General features: G+C 42.3%; 1 protein-coding gene and 1 long non-coding RNA gene across 2 annotated transcripts; both read left to right on the forward strand.

Annotated features, from left to right (window-relative positions):
* Positions 1 to 2275: 2275 nt before the first annotated feature.
* On the forward strand, positions 2276 to 11036 carry LOC106483173 (uncharacterized). Its single transcript, XR_001292311.1, has 3 exons — positions 2276 to 2311; positions 10118 to 10218; positions 11017 to 11036. It is a non-coding gene; the product is annotated as an uncharacterized lncRNA (long non-coding RNA).
* A 1529-nt stretch (positions 11037 to 12565) lies between these two features.
* Positions 12566 to 20380, forward strand: C4H14orf180 (chromosome 4 C14orf180 homolog). Its single transcript, XM_013941023.2, has 4 exons — positions 12566 to 12619; positions 15139 to 15265; positions 17212 to 17238; positions 20012 to 20380. The coding sequence occupies exons 1-4, from the start codon at positions 12566 to 12568 to the stop codon at positions 20212 to 20214; spliced, it is 411 nt and encodes a 136-aa protein (XP_013796477.1). The 3' UTR covers positions 20215 to 20380.
* The last annotated feature ends 57 nt before the right edge of the window (positions 20381 to 20437 follow it).

The raw sequence follows: 20437 nt of genomic DNA on the forward strand, positions 1-20437 counted from the left end.
GTGAGAGACAAAAACCTCTGAGGAAGGAAAGGCAACTCTGAGGTTATAATAGAGCCCCAGGAATCCTGAACATATATATAATTAGACACTCAGAAAAAAGTCAAGGCAACCTCGTGTTTATTGCGCTGGCTCCATCTCCTGTGCTTTTGGCACTGTGTTTTTTTACTTGCGCTTCAGACAATTGACCGGGCCATTAAACATTCTTCACCAGTATAAACAGAGGAGGAAGCTCTGTGGCTCATTCAAGCGCAGAGCCTTTGGTGGGTGTTGCTCTTCAAGAGGGTTCAGGCAAGTACATGACTTTATATATACTGAGATATTCCTCTCTGCTACCTTCTCTGTGCTCTGCTCTGCCTTCCTGAAAAACTGTTGCAGGGTTGCTCGTCGGATATTAGAGGATTTACAGCAGTATTTCCTTCAGTTTTTATGCTCTGATTAATCCCCACATAGCTGTGAGCTACGCAGCCCGCAGAAGCCTTCGGTCACAGCAGCGCAGAGCAGTCACCTCCCCGGGAGCGCGAGGGGGGTGGTATTTGTGAGAGGTGGGATGAGGAATCGGTCAACCCCAGCTCTGAGCTCTGCTGCTGGCTTGCTAAGGAGCCCTGGGCAAGTCACTTTGCAGCCTGTTGCCTCAGTTTCCCCCTCTGACAGGTGGAAAAAGTAGCACAGAGCCAGTAGGGTGAAACGCTCTCAGAGACTTTGATGAAAACAGCAATCAGATATGGGAAACGAGTTCTGTGTTATCACTAATGATGCTAGCAACAGCTTAATGAACCAACTTCTGGGAACGCTGCCCATTCCTTGCCTGCACCGACTTTCTCTATGCCTTACTCCTCTAGGGTCTCTAATTGCTTTAGAGATCACCGTGCCCCCATGACGTGCTTGCATCTCTCCTGCACTTCAGCCACCTCTCCTCCAGCTATCTCCTTTGGAAGCTCAGTTGAGCACGTTACCTTCTTTTTCCCTTTTCCCCCTGAAGATCCCCACTTTACATACTTGCTCTTGTTTTAGGCTTAGGCAGCCTCGCATACTCCCTCCTCCCCTCTCTCTTGTCCTCTCCAGTGGTCAGGGTGCTGCTTGGTGGTCCTGGCCAGCTGAAAGCTCAGCAGTGCAGAACAGCTGGCCAGATCACCAGCACATCAAGTGTCAGGTAAATCAGACAGTGATTTGTGCTAGCTATTCCTGCTTGGGAGAGAGGGTGCTTGCTCTCATTTTTTCTGTAGTTGTCCAAGCACTTGCACCACACATCAGGATGATTTCTTTTTTGCATCTGAGAGAGAGGAAATAGTTGGGAACCAGTAACTGGTGCAATGCCAGAGCAATGGGGCAGCATCCAGGACACATTGTGATCTATTCGCTGTATCACTACTCCTCAAGCAGGGATCCATCACCTAAATTCAGATGTCCTGTAAGCAATACACTGTAAAAACATCTAAATTCAGATACATTGATACCCTTTAATTTTATCCAGGATTGTGTTTAATCAAATCCAAGACAAATTTATCCCAGATAACAGTAATAGCATTAAATATTGAACCAGAGAGGAATTCAGTCCATTTTCTCTTCCTTACAGACAGATGATTTATGCAAACTGCAAAACTGCTGAGGCAAACACAAATACAAGAGAAGATACAAGTGCACAGCAATCCCCTCTCAGTGGTGACCATGCTGGCTGTAGTGCTTTATTCCAGTCTATTTACAAATTATTAAACATATTGACTGCAGCTTCATGTTTTGAAATCAAGAAGACAAAGAATCCATTTTTATTACTTTATTAACCTTTTTTATTTAACCTGGTAATAAAACTACTCAACTGTGTGGTGAAATCTCGATTAAAATTTGCCTTAGCTCCAGGAGCCACACAGATAAATGCTCCAGTAGTTATCTAAGTTGGTTTCCCAGTAAAAGCTTTGCTCTGCTATCAGATTCTGTTATGTGGCACATAGATCCCTGCTTTACAGCCAGCATCATTTCAGGAGGTAGTTTGAAAGCTTTCAGGCTCTTCCAATGATTGCTTTGCTTTTCTTTCACAGCAATTACAGTCCCTTCATTTAATTTCAATGGAAACTTTAGTGTTTTAGACCTTGCCCATGTAGCTGAATGCCATGAGCATCTCTGGATCTTATTTCCAGTCCTCAGGAGGACCGGTTTTGATGACCTAGTCTGATTACAGCATCTTTGACAGCTTTAAAGGAATTTGCTCGGAGGAAGGAGACAGCTGCTGCTCTGATGAAGGATTTTTCTGAGCAGGCCTCCCAAGCTGGCCGTGTCAGTATGAGATGCTGCCTGCACTTTTCATCATGACCAACAGGTACGTCCAAAAATGGTTTTGTGTTCTTGCCCTACATAGGCCAGTGTAGAGAGAGCTTCTATCATAAAACTGCTTAAACTGGTTCTGTCAAAATACTGCAGCTTCTTGGCTTCTTTTCCCTTGTGTAATATATTCAGTCTCTCCAGACACTGTGGGCTGGATCTTTAGTCTGCTGTAAACTGGCATTGCTCCTTCAATTTATACAGTTTCCAGGGCGGGAACTGTCTCTTTACCAATGTCTGTAGGTGTTATACAGACCTGGTCTTAAAGAAGACTAATGAAAACTAGCATATTATTTATGATCAATAATAATCATTGTTAGGAGCTGATATCATTAACAGGTGATGCAATAAAATCTATTAATGGACTTTGGGGGATTGAATCAGTATAAAAGCAATACAGTAACCTGCTCCTTTAGACCTTACTTTGCCATTAATGCTAAAGAGGTTGATAACAGTTCAGATCCCCAGGAACCCACTTTATGCAGAAAGAAGGTCTAAGCCACTTGCAGTGTGTGGAGCAGGAAAGGTCTATGACACCTGCCCAGTGCCATTCCCAAGCCCAAGAACTGACCTCTATTTTGTTCCTATAAAGCACCTAGAGTGAACAGGCCATTATTCAGATAGGAGTGTTTTGTAATAAAAGTTCTTGACAATTTTCTGAAATTAGAAAGTATTAATTATATATGCATCCCAGAGGAGCTGCCTGACTTTTTTGGAGCAAATAAATCAAAGATTTCAGACAGAAGGGGTTTGGCTGTCCTTTTAGGGTTACACACTCCTAGGGCCAGAACTACTGCTATATAGACTGTTGTGCAAAGACAAAATATGGGGGAATTCTTCCATAAGACATCTCCAGTCCTCTTTCTGTGCAAAGTGACCCCTGTGTAAGCTGGTGGCCTGAAGAACTGAGGACTGGTTGGTACACTGGAGTGCTAGCTTCTTGCCTCCAGGGCCCATCTCCTCTGCTACATGCTGCCCCCCAAATCTGACTCCAGATCAGCAAGTAAAGGTGACATAGACCACCAGTTCCACCTGCTCCAAATCCCCCTCTTTCTTCTCCTCTGTCACACTTATTTAAGTTGCACATTCCTAGAAAAAAGGAAGTGGAGTCATTATGCTGTCATGCAAGTGGTTGATTTCCATTCAGTGAACCCAAAGGAGCTGAAAGAGTGCTCTCTGAAATGGCAGTGGGGAGCACAGAAAAGGTCTTGTCTCACAGCCATGCAAACCTACCTGGCTCTGTTGGCCTGGTGCTTACTTGGTCTCCTTCTCCAACACTGATGCTGGTTCACACAAAGTCACGGTCTTCCCAGATCCTCCTGAGAGACATGACAGAGTAGTTGCTCAAGGAGCCACCTTTTTCCTATGAGTTACTTTGAGGATGCTCTCTCGTGCTCTAGTCTCAGATGCACTTTCCACCCATGCTTTTGCCAAAGGACACATTTTGCATCCGGTGAAAACGTGCAGACTTCAAGAAAGTGTGTTCTTCTCCACATGCCCACCTACCTGAAACAGGAGAGGTACCTCGTCTGGCTCACCCACCACACTCTGGTAGTGGATTGAAGCCACGTCTGCAGCATTTGCTGCCACTATGGCAAATGCCAGGTAAAAATTCTTCTAGCACAGCCTGATAAATCTAGGCCAGAAGAGCAGATGAGAAGTAGACAGACTACAAGGCTTAGAAATGGGAACCAGGTGCCTTTGTGCAGTGACTGGTGGATGTGGGAGAAATTCATTTAAGGAGAAGGAAGTGTGAGGTAGATATTTTATTTATTATTTTAAACTATTTTTAAATTATTTCTAAATTATTTTTATTATTATTTATTATTATTATTTCTAAATTATTTATTTATATCATTTAAAGAGAAGGAAGTGTGAGGTTCATGTGCTGCAAGCAAAGAGTGTATTATTCAGAAGATTATGCTGTGTGTAAGTGACAAAAGGCTGGAAATTCACCACTCATAATAAGCTAGTGATAGCAGACAAGCCAGTGGAAATGGGACAGATGAAAGACCTTGGCCATTTGGCAGAAGTCAGTAAAACTATAGCTCAAGAGAGCAGAGTGGCAACCTTACAGTCAGATTGTGCCCCTCACATTAAAGTGACTTTAATCAGAGGGAAATAAATTATTGCTCTAGTCAGAGAAGAAACTTGATATGTTGTTTTGGGATCAGCAGTTTTTTGCCCCATCTTTGTGTTTTACATGACTTCACTTGACTGAAGAGCAAGTTCTGGTAATACACATGCACCAGCAAATTTCCACTGACTGCAATATTTTTGCATGGGTATAAGAGGAAGACAACTTGACCCAAAGTGCCCTAACAAATAAGTTTTGCTTTTTTAATAAAAATCTATTAGTCTCATAGATTACAAAAGCAGAGGTCAAATCCTGCCTGGTTTCTGCATGCAAAATTCTTCAGTGGAGTCAACATCCCTGGTTATGGAGCGGAGGCAGGATTAGGCCTCCTTTTACATTTTTTTAGAAATTTTGCACAGAAAAGATTTGTAGGGAAAATACATCTCATTCAAACAGACAGCAGCTTTCCTGGAAAGCAGTCCTATAGCATCCCATGCTAATAGCTTCTTGTTTTGGACTTGACAGATACGTCTGTCAATGAAGTTGACAATTTCCCAGCTTCGGCACTGTCTATGCAGCAAGTGACAAAGCTTGCCAAAAACAGGAGTGTCACAGAAAGGTGTTTTAGATGTACAGCCTGAGGGCTGCTGAGCTGGAATCACAAAAACAGGAGAGGTTGTCTTCTGGAAGGAAGTGTTGTTGCATCAACTTTCCATCACCTTTATTTCAGAGTGGAATGAACCTTTTGGCCTAGTGTGGTACAAAAGGGAACAATTTGTTTTCAGTTCCCCAAAACACAAGGACACGTGCTAACCCTAGGTGGAGAGTGCAAGAGCACTCCAGTTTCAGTTCCCCCTAGAAACCCTAGAAATGCTTGCTAGAAACTGGTATAATGTGAGCGCAAGAATGCAAGACACTGAACCAGCTCACAGATTTTACTTTTGTCAAGTTGTAGCCACATAGCCAGAATCATGATAAAATGAGAGCTCAGTTCCAATCCTCCTCTCTTCAGACACTATTAATTCACCATCTGCCTCACCTGTGAAGCTTATTCCTTGCCCTTGCATTTGTCTATCTTTAAAAGAAAAGGTGAAGTAATTTCCATTGTTTCACTGAGGAGACTGATTGAAAGGCTCAAATATCTGAGATGATGAAAAGTATGCTGATGAGAATTCCCCACATCAGAAAAAAGCTGATTTGTCGAAACAGAAATGATTCCCACGAGTATATAATTTAGGCTAAAATGTTTCTTGGTCCTGTACTAAATTTCTGATAAAAATGAAAGAGAGAAAGGAAAAAAGATGAGAGTGAGCCATAACTGTTACAAGGCAGCTAGTGATAACTTGCTAAGGTCACTGGAAGGGGCATCCCATTTTAAAGATCTGATCCAAACCTGTTGGGGATAAGAGCTGGACCTTGGTTTCACATTCTCCAGTAAAAGCCTATCCTGTTCTCAGCTCTTCCTTCATAAGACACAGACCTTCTGGGAGGGAGCAGGTCCCTCTGACACTCCTGCAGACATGCCAACATGTCCAATGATGCTCTGCTTTGGAATGAAAACACAGCTCAAACCATCCATTTGGTTGTGCAAAACAGAACTGGCTTTCTGCCTGACTTGCCAGTAGATCCTGAAGTCCAAAAGTGTTCTTTGATGTGCTGCCTGAATTTTCCCATTTTTAATTTCCTCACCTCTGTTAAAATTGAGAGTTAATTGAATATAGGCTCCAGAAGCACTTGGACAGTTTTGAAAATTGTACAGGTTACTCTTTGTTAAAACTACTTGTTCTACTCTGAAAACACCAGCCTCCAAGGCTTGCAGAGGTGGAGGAGAAAGACTCGCATACTAATTACAAGAAATTAAATCCAGAACAAATAACCTCTTTAGTGGACTTTAATATAATTAACATTAGTGTAAAGCAGCTACCAATGACAGAAGGATTTGCCACTTGCTTTTTACATTCTTCATCCACTATCATCCTCCAAGCTATTTCCAATTCATGTGTATTTTATTCATTTGGGCTTTTCTCAGGCTTCTATCTGTCCTTCTCTGCAGTTTTCTGTTCTTCTTTCATGTCACTAATCTAATCTAATCCCCCTCCAAGGTGACTCTGCAAATGGAGCTCAAGAACATTTGCATCAATGCCTTCAAATGATCTTATTCAACGATGCCTGTGTCTAGGTGGTTTACAATTCCCTTGGCTTCTTCTTTTCCCACTGCCTTGCAAAGCTTATGTCCCACTTGCTGCCTTCTCAGGACCAATCTGGGCATTAATGGCTACCAGTTTTCTCAAATCCATTAAGCGGCCCACTGAAGTCAACAGGAGCCTTTTGATATCTCCACAATTTAGGCGAGACTGCTAATCCCCATTTTAGACTATATCCTGCAGTTATCCTAGCCTGAATTCTCCTCAGGCCAAAATTCACTTGGGGAAATCGGTAATCATTAAAAAAAGCACCAATCAGCACAACACAGAACACAAAGTGATTGCTGCTATAATGGAACTCCTAAAGATAATTCTGTTCTTGCTTTTCCTGCTGGTTTTTATTATCATGCTTTTTTGCCTCCCCTTTTATTTTATGCCAGCTCAGCCATCCACCTTCTGGCAGTTGGTTCAGTCTTCTCGTTTGTCTCATGGCTGGTAGCAGCCCTGCCATCAACAACAGCCCAGGATGCTTTAAGAAGAGGTTCTATTACCACTCCTTTTAGTTCCTAAAATATGATGACTGGGTGATAAAAGGTCTTTCAGAATCACCATACTCACTTCAGCTCCCTCCGTCTCCTACATTCAGCTCAACAGGATTGACTGATGTGGAAAGAATGAGCCAACAGTAGATATTAGCATTTGGTTACTTGGTAATTCTCCCTTAATCAATACATGCCTTACATTTTAGATCCCAGTGGCAGGATGAACAGAATGGAGGAGAAAACCTCAGGTGGAATAAATCTAATAGCTTATGGGACATTTCCAAAATAAAAACACATTTGGATCACAAATAGTAGCTTGACTGTAATCTCAGGAGTCTAATTACGAAATGGATGTGGAAACATTCTGTAACTGTTTAGAAAGTTCATTTCAGCAGCACAGAAATTCTCTCTGTATTTACTATATATCATCACGAGTTCTCTGAGGTTATGTGTAATATCTACCCAGAAAGACACATGAATAAGAGAGGCAATTTTAAGAAGTGGAGACAGATCCATGCCTGTTATAAGTCAATGGATTCGTGCCAGAGATGAATTGAGACCAGATTCTTCAAGAGTGTTAAATCATTTCTGGACAGTCCCAACAGAGCAGGAATCACTCTGCCCTGCAGTGGGGATGTTCTCACCACAACACAAAATCCTACTATCTATTTTGCTTGGTGTTTGTGTCTTTGTATTAAAGAAGAGTACAAACTCCTGCGCACCATGAATTCAAAACTGCTGCCACAGAGCCGGGAAGAGAATCATGACTCAGAAGTGCCTGCTACATCCAGAAATAAAGCCTTTGCTCTGCCCTCAGAAATAAATCTTGCTGTGTTGAATCAGATGGCTGCATGCAATATTACCATACCTAATCTAATATTTGCAAACAGTGGCAATCCCAGCCTGCAATTCATGGATGAATGGCTCCAGGCCTGCGTACCTGCATCAAAGGGGAACCTATACATCTACACAATCATGAAGACTTCCAAAGCCAGCTAGTAATATGTAAAGGGGAAAGTGAGGGGCTCTCAGGGAGGATAACCTTGTGGGTCCTTTGTGGAGCACCATAGCAAGAGTAGATGTTGTGCTTTGTGCTGAGCACACTGTCCTTCCCTGTCGGCAAACAGACCTGGATACAGGAGGTCTGTAGGCATCACAGGAATTCAGGAACATATGGAAAGGAAAACTGATTGCTTTCAGTGTAGTTGGCTACACAAAAGTATCAAGCATTATCAAACTACCTGACCATTCACTGCTTTGGCTTCATCATGCTTCACTGTTGATTTTTTTTCAAATCCATAAAAATGCCTCCATTTGGGAGCAACCATCAGAAGAGAGATTAACCGTGACCATTCTGATTATGGAATACACATGGAAATGCACAATCCAAAGGACAGATTTTTGTCCTAAGGATGGAATTTATACAGTGCTTTCCTTTCTGGAAGGTCTGAGGAGGACAAATGGTGCTGCACGACACCTCATGGGTGTTCTCCATCTTTCAACAGCAAATCCATTTCTCCAGAGGCAAAAAAAGGAAGAAGGCACATGTCTAATTACGCTCTGTGGAGCAATTCGCCTTTTTATTTCTTGATGTATTGCATGACTGGTGGAAAATCACTCTTGGCAAACACAAAACTTACCTTGCTGCCAAAAGGTGCGTCTCTAAATTATTAATCAAGAGCACACAGAACCACGAAAGGTGGAATATTGAACAAAGGCTCAATTGACACTCTGGAAGTTGAGGAAGATATGGAAGACTCCCTTCTAATTTATTTATTCCTTTTCTGTTCTGTTATCCTGATATGCTGCTTCCAGTTACCACTGCACCCCAAACTGTATGGTATTACGTGATTTTGTTTTCAGATTGTTGGAGATAAAGTTACTTCATTATTAATATATATGCACTGTGCATATCCATAAATATTGTATATATACGTGTGTGTAAACCTACTGGAAGTGTTAATAGTTAAGATAAACTAAGTCCATTATTGCAATGAGTGACTATTTCTATGACCCTATTTGCAATAAAACCAGATTCAATGATATGAGAAAATTGCTAGGTTTCGAAATAATTGAACCAGGCCAGACGAATCCCCACAAAGGCATCATTTACAAAGTACTTTGCTTGTCTAAAATATTTATTCCTGCAGAAGGAAATGGAAAAAGAGTTCGTATGGTTACACAGCTATCCTCTGAGCATAAAATTGTTTTATCATGTTATGTTTATTTCCTAGACATCTTCCATTGGGGTATTGCAGGAAAATACTGGCTGTGCAGTTAGTTCCTTTGTGTGGACTGTTCATATTTATTCCCTGGGAAGTCAATCATGTTTTGTTCAGGCTTGTTTTGTTTTTCTGCTGAGCAAACACTTAAGCAACCCTTTTCATGCAAAAACTTATTTGCATATACAATGTGAATGTACCATTCAAAGTCAGTACTGTGCAGATATTTGAGATATCTTTGCTTTTTCTGCTATGTAACATAGGAAGTAGCAGTGGAGTTCACCCTTAAAACATTGGCTTTGCTGATTAACGCTGCGGTGGTCATGCTTAAGGACTCCATCAGTAGTTACAGATATTTTTATTCTGTTTTATATTGAAAGCCTGGATAGATTTTTACTATTAAATCCTTCCAGCAAAAAGCTTCCAAGCAATCTACAGACAAAGAATTATTCCCAACAATTATCCGCTAAATAAATCTGAATAATGAATATGTTCACAGAAGTCACTATCTATTTGTGAGCAATTAACCAAAAGAAAAAGAGGTGACATTCATAAACTAAATAATTCATTTATGAATTCTTTGTCCAGCTTCGGTTCTGACACATGTTGCATGAAATTAGATCAAAGCTTAGATGAAAAATTACTTTAAATAAGAGGGTAATATTAAGGAAAATTCTTCCAACTTCCAAAGCAGATTATCCCAATATTGTACCAATTACTCATTACTAGTGATTTAAAAAACTACTGAAGTTGTTCTCCTGGAATCTTTCACTTCATGCATTAAGTTGTGTTTTATTCCTATCATATATTCAATTTTAGGTTGTTAAACTGCAATCAAAAGCACTTAGTAGGAATGGATCTGTCCCTGTTATGAGGTTTGAACTTCTGACACCTTTAGCCACTGGAACTTGAGTGCCCAGGTAACTACTAATTATTCAAGCATTTACAACCGTTACTATCAATTTAATTAGTATGCAATGGAAAAAATGTGATAATGGCACTATTAAATGATCATTCCTGGCATTTAGATAGCAAGCTTGCATGAAAACATTTATAAGCTGCCCTATAATTTTTCAATCAAATGAACAGAAAAAATGTGTACATTTAGTCTCTAGAACAGAAAAGAACTGGTTTTCTGGTACCCAAAATGATAAATATTGTCTCCACACTTTCATTTCTTGAAAACTAAAAAAAAAAAAGAGTTTTTTTTTTCAAGAAAATCTCAATAATTTCTGACCAATTGCTTAGAAAAACTATGAGCCTTGCTTTAAATAAAACCAGAGTTAGTGAAAAAGACAGGAACTTAGGTTTCTTATTCAAGTCTAAAAGTTCACAAGATCTCTGCAACTTTCTGCAGGAAAGTCTAAAGGAGGCTACAAAAGACCTTTTTATGTGCCTTGATGGATTACGCTAGTGAAAAGGAATGAGACATTTCACTTAGAGAAAGTGAAGGGTAGGTGAACACTAGATTTTGACTTCCTTCTTTGCACCTCCACCAATTTCACTGGCCAGAGTAGACTAATAAATTCCTTCTTATAATAATTAGTAGCAAGTGATTATCAAGGAGGAACAAGAGTAAAAGCTGGCAACCACGGTTTGGAAGGCTTTGTCACCTTTCTGCCTAGGATCTGCTGTGAGCAAAGTATTAAAGAATGATATTTCCCTACCAAAAGCTCAGTTCAGGTATTCCTAAACTAACTGCTGTGAAATGCTTGCAGGATGCATCGGGGAGTTTTACAAGCCCTGCAGCTGTGAGCTGGTTGCAGCATGAGGAAAAGCCCTCCATCACCCCAATGCACAGGCAAGAGAAGGTAAGGTGAATCTCTCCAGATGGCTTTTAGAGATGGTCCATCAAGTAGAGAGCCCCAGGCCAGCAAAACGTGTCCTCCTCCACACTGACACTGCTCTCACTGCTGGAAAGGGAAAGGCTTGAAGACCGCAGCCCCGCAAAGCACTGAGGCTCTGACGCAAAGGCTGAGCTGCTGGAGGCAGCAAGGCACCAGGAGACTGCTGGTCCCACAACTGCTGTGGGGGATCCCCTGCTGTCCTGGCCCGCTTGTGCTTTCCAGGGCAGGAACCTTTCCCAGCTACTCCCCAAATCCCTGAAGGGAAGATTAAAACACTGCGAACGGCAGATCTGCTTTGCCCTGTTTTTTTGTGCCACCACAAGCATCTCACCTCCCTTGCTCTACTGGGTCAGTGTGAAACGAGGGCCCCAGTCTGAATGGCCCAAGACCCTGCATAGGCGTAACACCGAAGGTCGTTGAAGTCTTTCCTCCCCCTTTGCAAGAAAGTTGCCCCTTGTGAAAGGAGCAATCACAAGGTCCTGCCATGGGAGACTCCATCTAGCCACCTGGAAAATAATACAGACCTGGAGTAGTTTAGACATGTCACAGCAAATAAATAGCTCCAGGAGAAGAAAAACAAAAAAAAACTCAAGCTTGTGCTTGTAGAGACAGTAAACCACCATATTTCAGCAATCATGGCAGGTATTTTTGACTGGAAATTGTATATTTAATGATGACCAGCCTTCAGCATTTGACAAGGGGTTGTTAAAGCCTCTTGAACAGTAAATCATCTCTCTTGCCTATCAATAATCTTATTATAATATCCATAGAAATGTCTAAAGTAAAAATCCCACTTTATTACTATAATAATGGATCTAATTTGTAAAACATATAAAGTGAAGCCATAACTGTACTGGAGGGAGATATATGCGATCCCACTGCATCTATATCATTTCCTGATGGCTTTTGCCCACATATTTTCAGCAGAAGAAGGATTAAAAGCAATGCTACTTTTAATATTTTTGAGATTGGGAATGGTTTCTGGAAAGAAAACCAAAATGCTTATGGAACTGCAACAACCATTAGAAAAAGAACAGCCTTAACTTTACATTTATGTATATAAATCTGCAGGTGTTTATCTGTGATTTGCTCTATTCAGCCCCTTTCCAGTTGCCAGGAAAGCCCTGCTTTCCAGCTGCATATCTAGTATTATCACTACGTGCTATTTTTGGCTACCGAGTACATTTCAAGTAACGTCATTCTTCCCAAGCCAACAGTGGTATGAAGGGTGGAAACTCATCTTTCCACTCCTCTCTGTCATTTGCTGCTGCTTCCGCCGGCTTTGTGGCACTGCCTACTCTCTCCAGAGGTCTCCAGAGGGGTCTCCAGACGCTTTTCCCTGGTCCTCCCCATATTCTTGAGCAAGTCGCTTTCCAACTGAAGCTTCGTGTGGGAGGCTTCATGTTGGCATTCAGAGTACATGTCCCAAATATGTCCAGCCCCACCTTCCGATTCTAGCACAGAGGAGCTCCTGGTAAGTAATTTCTTGATGCGTGATAGAGTCGTTCTGTCCAATGCCCAGAGCTTTTCACAGGTGCATTGTTTTTAAGGGCATATAATTTTCTGACTAATACTTTGGTAGATTTCCAGCTCTTGCCACAGTATGTTAACACTGGGCTTCTGTCTGAGGGGAATATGCATCATTTTGTTTTGACACTGTGTAGCTTTGATTTTCATGTTGTTAAGCCTGGTAAATATTGCAAATGCCACTTCATTTTTAAGGTCTTCCCTGGCTACATGCTACCCAACCAGCTAATTTTTTAACATTATTCCCTTGTGATGTGATGTTGCTGTGAGGTGTTTGGTAAAGCTTGCATGGACAGGAGCAGCTTGGGAAGTTACAAATCTCTTCAGATATAAGGTTCAGTTTCCTTCTCTCTGCCACTGGACCAGACCTCCCAGCAAAATCTCTAACCACTGCTAGTCTGAGCTGGGCATCTTCCATTCTGTGTCCCCGAAGCTGTCTCACTTTACACAGAATAATTAAATATTTATTGGGCCAGAAAGTGTGTGCATGTGCATGGCTATAGCAGAGTGCTTAGGGCACTCACCTGGTAGATGAGAGACCCTGTTCCCAGTGCCTGCTCCAATGAATAATTAAGTATTTCATATTAAGTATTCATTGAAGCAAGGACAGGAGCAGACCTCTCCCACCACCAATGAGCACCGAAACATCAGGCTATAAAGTCTTTCTCTCATTCTTTGGCCCAATGAATATTTAAGTATTCCTTGCCAAACGAGATGGTTTCACTGGGAGACACTGAAATTCCTTACTCCCGCTTCTGCCCCACGACTCTGATGATGAGGCTGTGTACATAGGAGAGGTGGGTTCATATTCCCTTGGACTCAGAAGGAAGTTGAATCCAGGTCCCCCAAACCTTGGATGGGTCTTCTAACTCCTGAGCTGCACACAGAGCTCCACCATATTGCTCCCAGACCACAAAACTGAGGTGGTATTGGTGCTTCTCTGACCCAGGCTCAGAAAAGTGTCCTCCTAAGTGAAAAGTTAGGTCAAAATTTGGCTTCTAAATCTCTCAGGAGAAGGTATCAAATCTGAAGACACTCCTCACTCCATGGCAGGTCCTACTGGCTATGTTATAGCCTGCTCAATGGGCCAGCTGCTGTGGATGCCATTTTTAAGCATATAATTCTCTCATGAATCATGTAGGAAGCCCAGGCATCTGACTGAAAATCACACTGGCAGGCTGGATCTGCCCAGCAATGTCCCCACTAAATCCCCTTCTGGAACCAGCCGATAGCGATATCTCTTCCGCAGTTGATGTGTGGTGAGCCTGGGTTCAGCCAAGGGGCTAATCAGAGAGGGCAGAAGGCAATGCTTGGCAAAATCTGCTTATTCTCCACACTCTGGGGTCTGCCACCCCCCAGACTGTAGACAACGTGACTTAATCCTGCCTCTGCAGCCCAGGGAGCACCTGTGTGAATGGCTGAATGCAAGGGAACTTTCTGAAAGACAAGGTGTAGGGCAAGGATATATGCTCTGTTTACTGGGCAGTAGAAAGATTAAAGCAGGAAGAAAACCATGGAGGAAAGAGTGTTCAGTTACCGTCTGGGGAAGACACACATAAAAAGAAAGAGGAACAGAGATAGTAACCAACAGGAATAAACAAACCACCTAAGAAATAACACCTTTTACTTAGCAGAAGAAGGGAGGGAAGAGGGGATAGAGCGCTGGAGAAGATGACTTTGATCTTAAAGTAAAAATAAAATGTGGAGAATCTCTGCCACCCACTTAGGCCTTTGAAAAGTAGAGAACTTGCCATCTGCTACTCCACTTTCTGAGGACAGTGGGTGTCTCTGAACTGAGCTGCTTTGGATTCACTTTGGGGATTTGACTCTGGGAGCATTCCTACGCAGAAAAGGGATTTATTACTGCTGTTGCAGATCTGGTTTTTGTCATTTGGCAGAATCCACAACAATCTGATTCCATAATCAAAGATTGAGTGTTGCTTCCAAGCAAAAATCAAACCAACAACATAATTAGGATATCAAAGTGCAAACGAATTACCTTCTCTCATGCCTCATAATAGTGTCCAAACACAAGACTGCTGTGTAGTCTCAGCTGCTGAAATGATAACACCATCATTCAGGATGGGGCTGCTTAGCTCAGAACACTTGGAAAGTATGAATCATATGTTTCATATCACATTTATGTTTTTCTAGCTCAGTCTGTTGAGCAGCCACCTTCAGTAACTGTTCACTCCAATTTAGAGAAATCCTTTCTGAACACCTTTCTGCCCTTACTTTAACAAAGTGTTTTCCTGAGAAAGCAGCTTTAGAGTACTAAAAAGCTATGACGATATTGCCTTGCTGTCAATATTACAGTGATCTGAGTGTAAACATCACAACAGGTGTGTTTCATATCATGACTTTTGAGGGTCATGGTAAAAATATAGCCAGAAAAGTTCAAAACTTTACCTAGATTCATTACTCCAGTTTGAATGGCAACATTTTGTGTTTTGATCAACTCCTTAGACAGATGATAGTAGCTGTCCTCCTTCAATACTGAGGAAAAGGCCACCTGTGGACCAAGCTGTGGGGGAAAAGAGAAAAGCAGAGAGAAGAGTTCGATTTCGTGAGCCAGAAGAAGTCATTGAACATGGTACGAATGTTCATGCTACTAAGCCTTCTGGCATGACCTTTCTAGTTCCTAACATTCACTCTGTCTATCCTCATTAGCCTCCCCCTCTGCTAACATTATCTGTTGCCCTGTGCTCGGCACGAACCAGAACAGCTGGAGGAACAGACACCTTTTGTGACATGCTTTGCAGAAGTGCTTCTGATCCTCCTGCCTGCCTGCCCTGGGAAAACAGAGGGTCCTCGATCAAAATAGAGCAACTCCAGGGCTGTTCTAACTGTGACCTCCTGGATCAGCCCCCGCAGGGAGCATTGCAGCACCATGGTTTAGTGGACACCATGGACTCTCTTGTTGCGTCCTTCTCTGCCCCAAATCTGCCCCAAAGCACTGCTTTCATTCAGACCATATTTAAATGTGCTCATGTCATTCTGGGTAACTGGGATGTAATACCAGTGGAGGGAGCTGGCCCTTTCTTATTTCATGTTTCTGAACAGCATGCCAATTAACTAAACACTAAAGGGACGCCTGAGCCTAGCTGGCCCATTGGGGTTAAAAGCAACCAAGTCACAACCATTTCTGTCAATGAGAGCACACAAGGAATAAAATAGCTAACGTAACCTCTGGTCTCTAATGCATGAGCCACAATAAGCAGTTTGCAGGTAGGTCAACTGGGAGTAACCTTAAGCAGGAGTCTAGCACAAAGGATCTAATTTGCACTTCTGTACATGGCTATATTCAATCCATAACCTAATAAGGACTATCACGTTATTCTGACTTTCACAAGCTGGCCCAACTAAGAAAAAATGTATTTCTTGTTAGGGAACTAACACTGTATGGTTTTGGTATGTCTGTCAGTAAAAAACACTGTGACAGGATGGTGCAATTTCTGTGATGTCAGCCACATGTTCAGACTACTGATTCAGCTTGGCACCCGCCACTACGTCTGTGTGCAGACCTTGCATTGGTTTTGCAACATGCTGTTTCTCGTGCCTTCTAATGCAGCAGTGAAACACTCCATCTTGATAAAGACATGGCCCGAGCTTTCCAGTCAAAACTGAATTCATGGAAAGGCTCAGAGAGGAAGCCCAAAACTCTTGCAAGCTCATTTGACTGCTCAAGAGCAGGATTTTGACGAGCTGCTGTACCTCCCTCAGCTCACTGCCAGAGTCTGCAGGCAGACCAGCACTGGTAACTCTGCAGTCGGTACAACTCAGGGGAACCTGGTTCATCTCCCACTGACACTGACCTCAACTCAGTTACACTTGAGTCACACTGAACTGCAAGGAGGGAGAAGACTCGGACACTGTTTGTTCCATTAAGACATGAAAGATGTCCCAATCTATAATTAATATTTTTATTACAAACAGCCTGTGATTTAGATGACTTGCTGTTTGTACATACAGCAGTATTAATATAGAGACTGGTAAGGGGAAGGTTGCTGGCACCACTGAAATTTTTCCATTCCCTGGACTTTTCATCCTGGATTGCATCTGGGCCCCAGCTGCCAAGCAGAGGCTGTTCCAGGACATTGCTGGATGAAGGTTGTATCTTACAGTGGGGTTTGTTTTCTAAACTTAATTCTTGTCTCAGCCTCCTGGCCTTTCTCATTTCCCTTCTAGAAATGATTCAGAATAAGAAGCTCTTTTTTTTTTTTTTTTTTTTGGTGAGAGTTAGCCGATTCCTGATCTCCCTACAACAGAAGCAATCTCTGTCTCTGAAATCCCTCATGCAGCAATTGTTACTCACTTTTCTGAAGTGCACTTATATCCGCATGTTTCTATGGAGTGGGCAAATCCTCATCTGGCATAAACCTCTGCAGCCAAAAGCAGTGTGAGAAGTGGCCCCGTGTCTGTAAGGCAATAGGCAATTTCAGAGATACCACCCGGCTGCCAAGTATGCTTGCTTTCCTATTCACCTGCTGCACAGAGGCTTTTCCAGGCATGTAATAACATTTTCATTCTGTTTTCTAGCCATTTCCTGCTGTGACTACGTAGTGGGTAAGTTGAAGATTGCCTTTATGACTGTGAGCCATCCATGGCACTAACCTGAGGTTGCTTTGTGGCTGCGGGGATGCACTGTGCAAATTACCCTCTAAATGTGAAGCATTTCATACTGTCCCTGGTGGTTGCTTTTTCTTTTTTGGCACGTGAAGCACAGGGTGTTGATGAGGTCTGGTAGGGTATATTAAACACAACATTTAGTAAGACAAATAGTGGAAACAAAAATTAAATCCCTGAAGCTATTTTTAATTTAAAGACAATTAATATTTTTATGGCAATAAAATAGGTACAGGTTTTTCACTAAGATATGCAGGGAAAGCACCCCAAGCGAAACAGCAGTGCTCCCCACTGACTTTCATGTGTGGGGAATAGACAATTCATTTGTATGCTGGCAGCAGGGTAGAAATAATAAAAATAATATGTTTCTTCTTTTTGTTTGCGAGGATATTTGAGGCCAAACAGCCTCACAGACCCTCAAGGAAATGTGTGTATATGGATGTTATTACTACGATGATCGTTTCCAGAGGCCCCAGCCAGCCTCCAGGTCCTACTATATGCAGTGCAATAAGAGGGGAGGGGATACATATATACGTGTATGCACACACACACAGCCATAGTTAGCTTTATCGCTAATGACTTGCCTCAGGTGACAGCAAAAATGCATAGCCAAGGCAGGAACGAAACAAAAATCTCCTGTATCTCAGTCCAGTGCCTTTCCCACAGAGGAGTTGTCCTCTTCCTCGTCTAGGCACTTGGCTAGGGCTGAATGTCCTGTTGTAACAAATAACTTAACTAGCAAATTTAATCCTTGGTTTTGTATTTAGAATTTAGAGAAAATCATGACTGCATTTGAGATCGCCTGGAAATTTCACATGGAAAGTAACATCCATGAGATGGAAAAAGGTTATAAGCACTTCATTGAAAAGGGCTGCTGTTGAAAGCTGTTCTGCATTCACAGAAAACCTGCTCTATTATAAGATATGCTTATCAGACAGGCCCTGTCTTCTGAAAGACAGATAGGCACCCAGCTGAGAGCCACGAGCTGTCTCATGTGGTCTGGGAGATGGCAAAGGGGAAATATCTGTTTCCAGTTGCAAATCTCTGCAAAAGCAAAAAGTGATAAGTGATTCCCTGGCTAAGTATCTTCATATAAACTATTCATAAAATAATTCCAAATAAACAAATTTATAAAAATTGAAGTCTGCTCATGGATAATTTGCAAACAGAGAGAAGGCCTTAAATTCAAATGAATAAATTATTTGCTGCAAATAATTCACTCAGCTCTGTTATGGGACATTGATTTGGTTTCTGGTTAGCTCTAAAATGACTGCTTATTAACATTCTACCTTTTCCCCATACACTTTTTGATACATTATTATGTGTTTCTTGCTTGGTTTTATGATTTCTACCTTCTTCTCTGTACATCTGTATGACAGTTTAATTGACTGCTGTGTATTGCAGGGCTGGTAATAGCAGCTAATTTAAATATGTTACAGCTAATGTTGACCCTTTACCCATAATAATGCACACTGCATTTTTATCTTCTTATTGATTATATGCATATGGCAGGAAAATAGCTGCATGCTACGGGTTTTTATTTGGGCATGAATTTGGTTTTATACTGCACATTTAAGGTGCAAAGCGTGCTATAAAATAATACTGATTGTGCAACAACCACGCAGTCGAGCAGAGCAGCCGTTACACTCTCTGGAGTGGCTCCCAGGAGCACAAGCAACCCAGAGCGGTGAGTCTGTGGCTTGGGGACCAGCCTGTGGGGCAGCGCGGGCCCCAGAGAAGGTCCCACTGCCTCGGTGGCAGGGAGAACTGCTGCCCTGGCTGCTGCCGGCGGGGAGCCACCGTCCCGCCTCCCACGCGTCGTGCGGTGCTCAGGACGCGGGACCTTCTTCTCTGAGACCGAGCAGGGTTGAGTGGAAGGCATCAATGTTTTCCCATCGTGGAAGCAGTCTGCAGGTAGCCCCAAATTGCTCAGGCTAGCTGAGAGGGGAGGGGACGCTTTAAAGTGGCCAAATCTCTGTCAGAGTCGCACCTTAGAGCTGCTTGGATGTTGGAGAGATAAACATAGCCCATTGATTTCCACACTTGTACTATGTCTGACCTAGGACACTTTAAACATGCTTGAATTATATTTTAACAGGCCAGAAAAAATGTTTACAATGCTCTCCTGCTTAAGAGCAAGCACTGAGGACATTCCAGTGTAATTAGCACACCTAGCACTTAGAGAGAGGTTAAACCTGCCAGGGCTTTCTAAATACGCCTCTTGGTTAATAGATTCTCACCTCGGTTCTTACTATAAATAGCAGGGGCCCTGAACAAGCTGAGTTATCAGGGAAAAAGACAGAAATCTACATCTCCCTTTATAGAACATTTGTGAGCATTAAATAATTAGATGTAGTTGCTTAATGTCCTCCTAGTATTTAACCCAGTGTTTAGCTTAAATATATAAAAAATAATTGCTGGAAGGAAATTTGAGATTATGCATTAGCTATGGTAATCCTGTTCTTATTGTATATAATTAAACTCTTGTAATGCTCCATTAGATGAGATCTTTTATATTCACTACCCTCCATCGGGAGGTGTGACTCACTATCACTTAACTGATGCCTACAGAAGTTTTCACAACCACAGCCCCGTGTATCCTGCTGTTCCCAGAAAAGCAGGACAAAGACATCAGCAGGGGGTCAAATTTGGGAAGTGTTTAAGATGACACTTAAAAAATGCTGCTTTCTTTCTCCTTCCCACCCCCTTTCAGTACATGACAGGTCATCATCTGGATTGCCTGTGTTCCTGTGGCTTTCATTTTGTGCCGTGCTGATCCTGGCTGTGAGTCTCTACTACACCAGCACAAAGCAAGATTTCAAAGTCCTGGAAGAATTTCAATCCCGACTCGTTATCTTCTTTCTTCAGATAAGACACATTGCTCAGAAATGCTGGACTTGGTTTACAAGGCAATAACAATGTTCTCCATCTGCAACGGGCCTGACAAACATCTCCGAGCACTGCTAAGCAGCATGTGGCCACAAAAAGCTTCCAGTCCACTCCAGCCATATGCCAGGGAAGGTGTGAGCACCCACCTCGAAGAACGGTAAAACCACCCCTGTCGTGCACTTCCTGGAGCCATTTGTTCTCTTTTCTCTTTTGTCATTACCATGTGGTCACAGCAGCAACTAGAGGTCTC

The sequence above is a fragment of the Apteryx mantelli genome, chromosome 4 (genome assembly GCF_036417845.1).
Source record: "Apteryx mantelli isolate bAptMan1 chromosome 4, bAptMan1.hap1, whole genome shotgun sequence".
NCBI lineage: Eukaryota > Metazoa > Chordata > Aves > Apterygiformes > Apterygidae > Apteryx > Apteryx mantelli.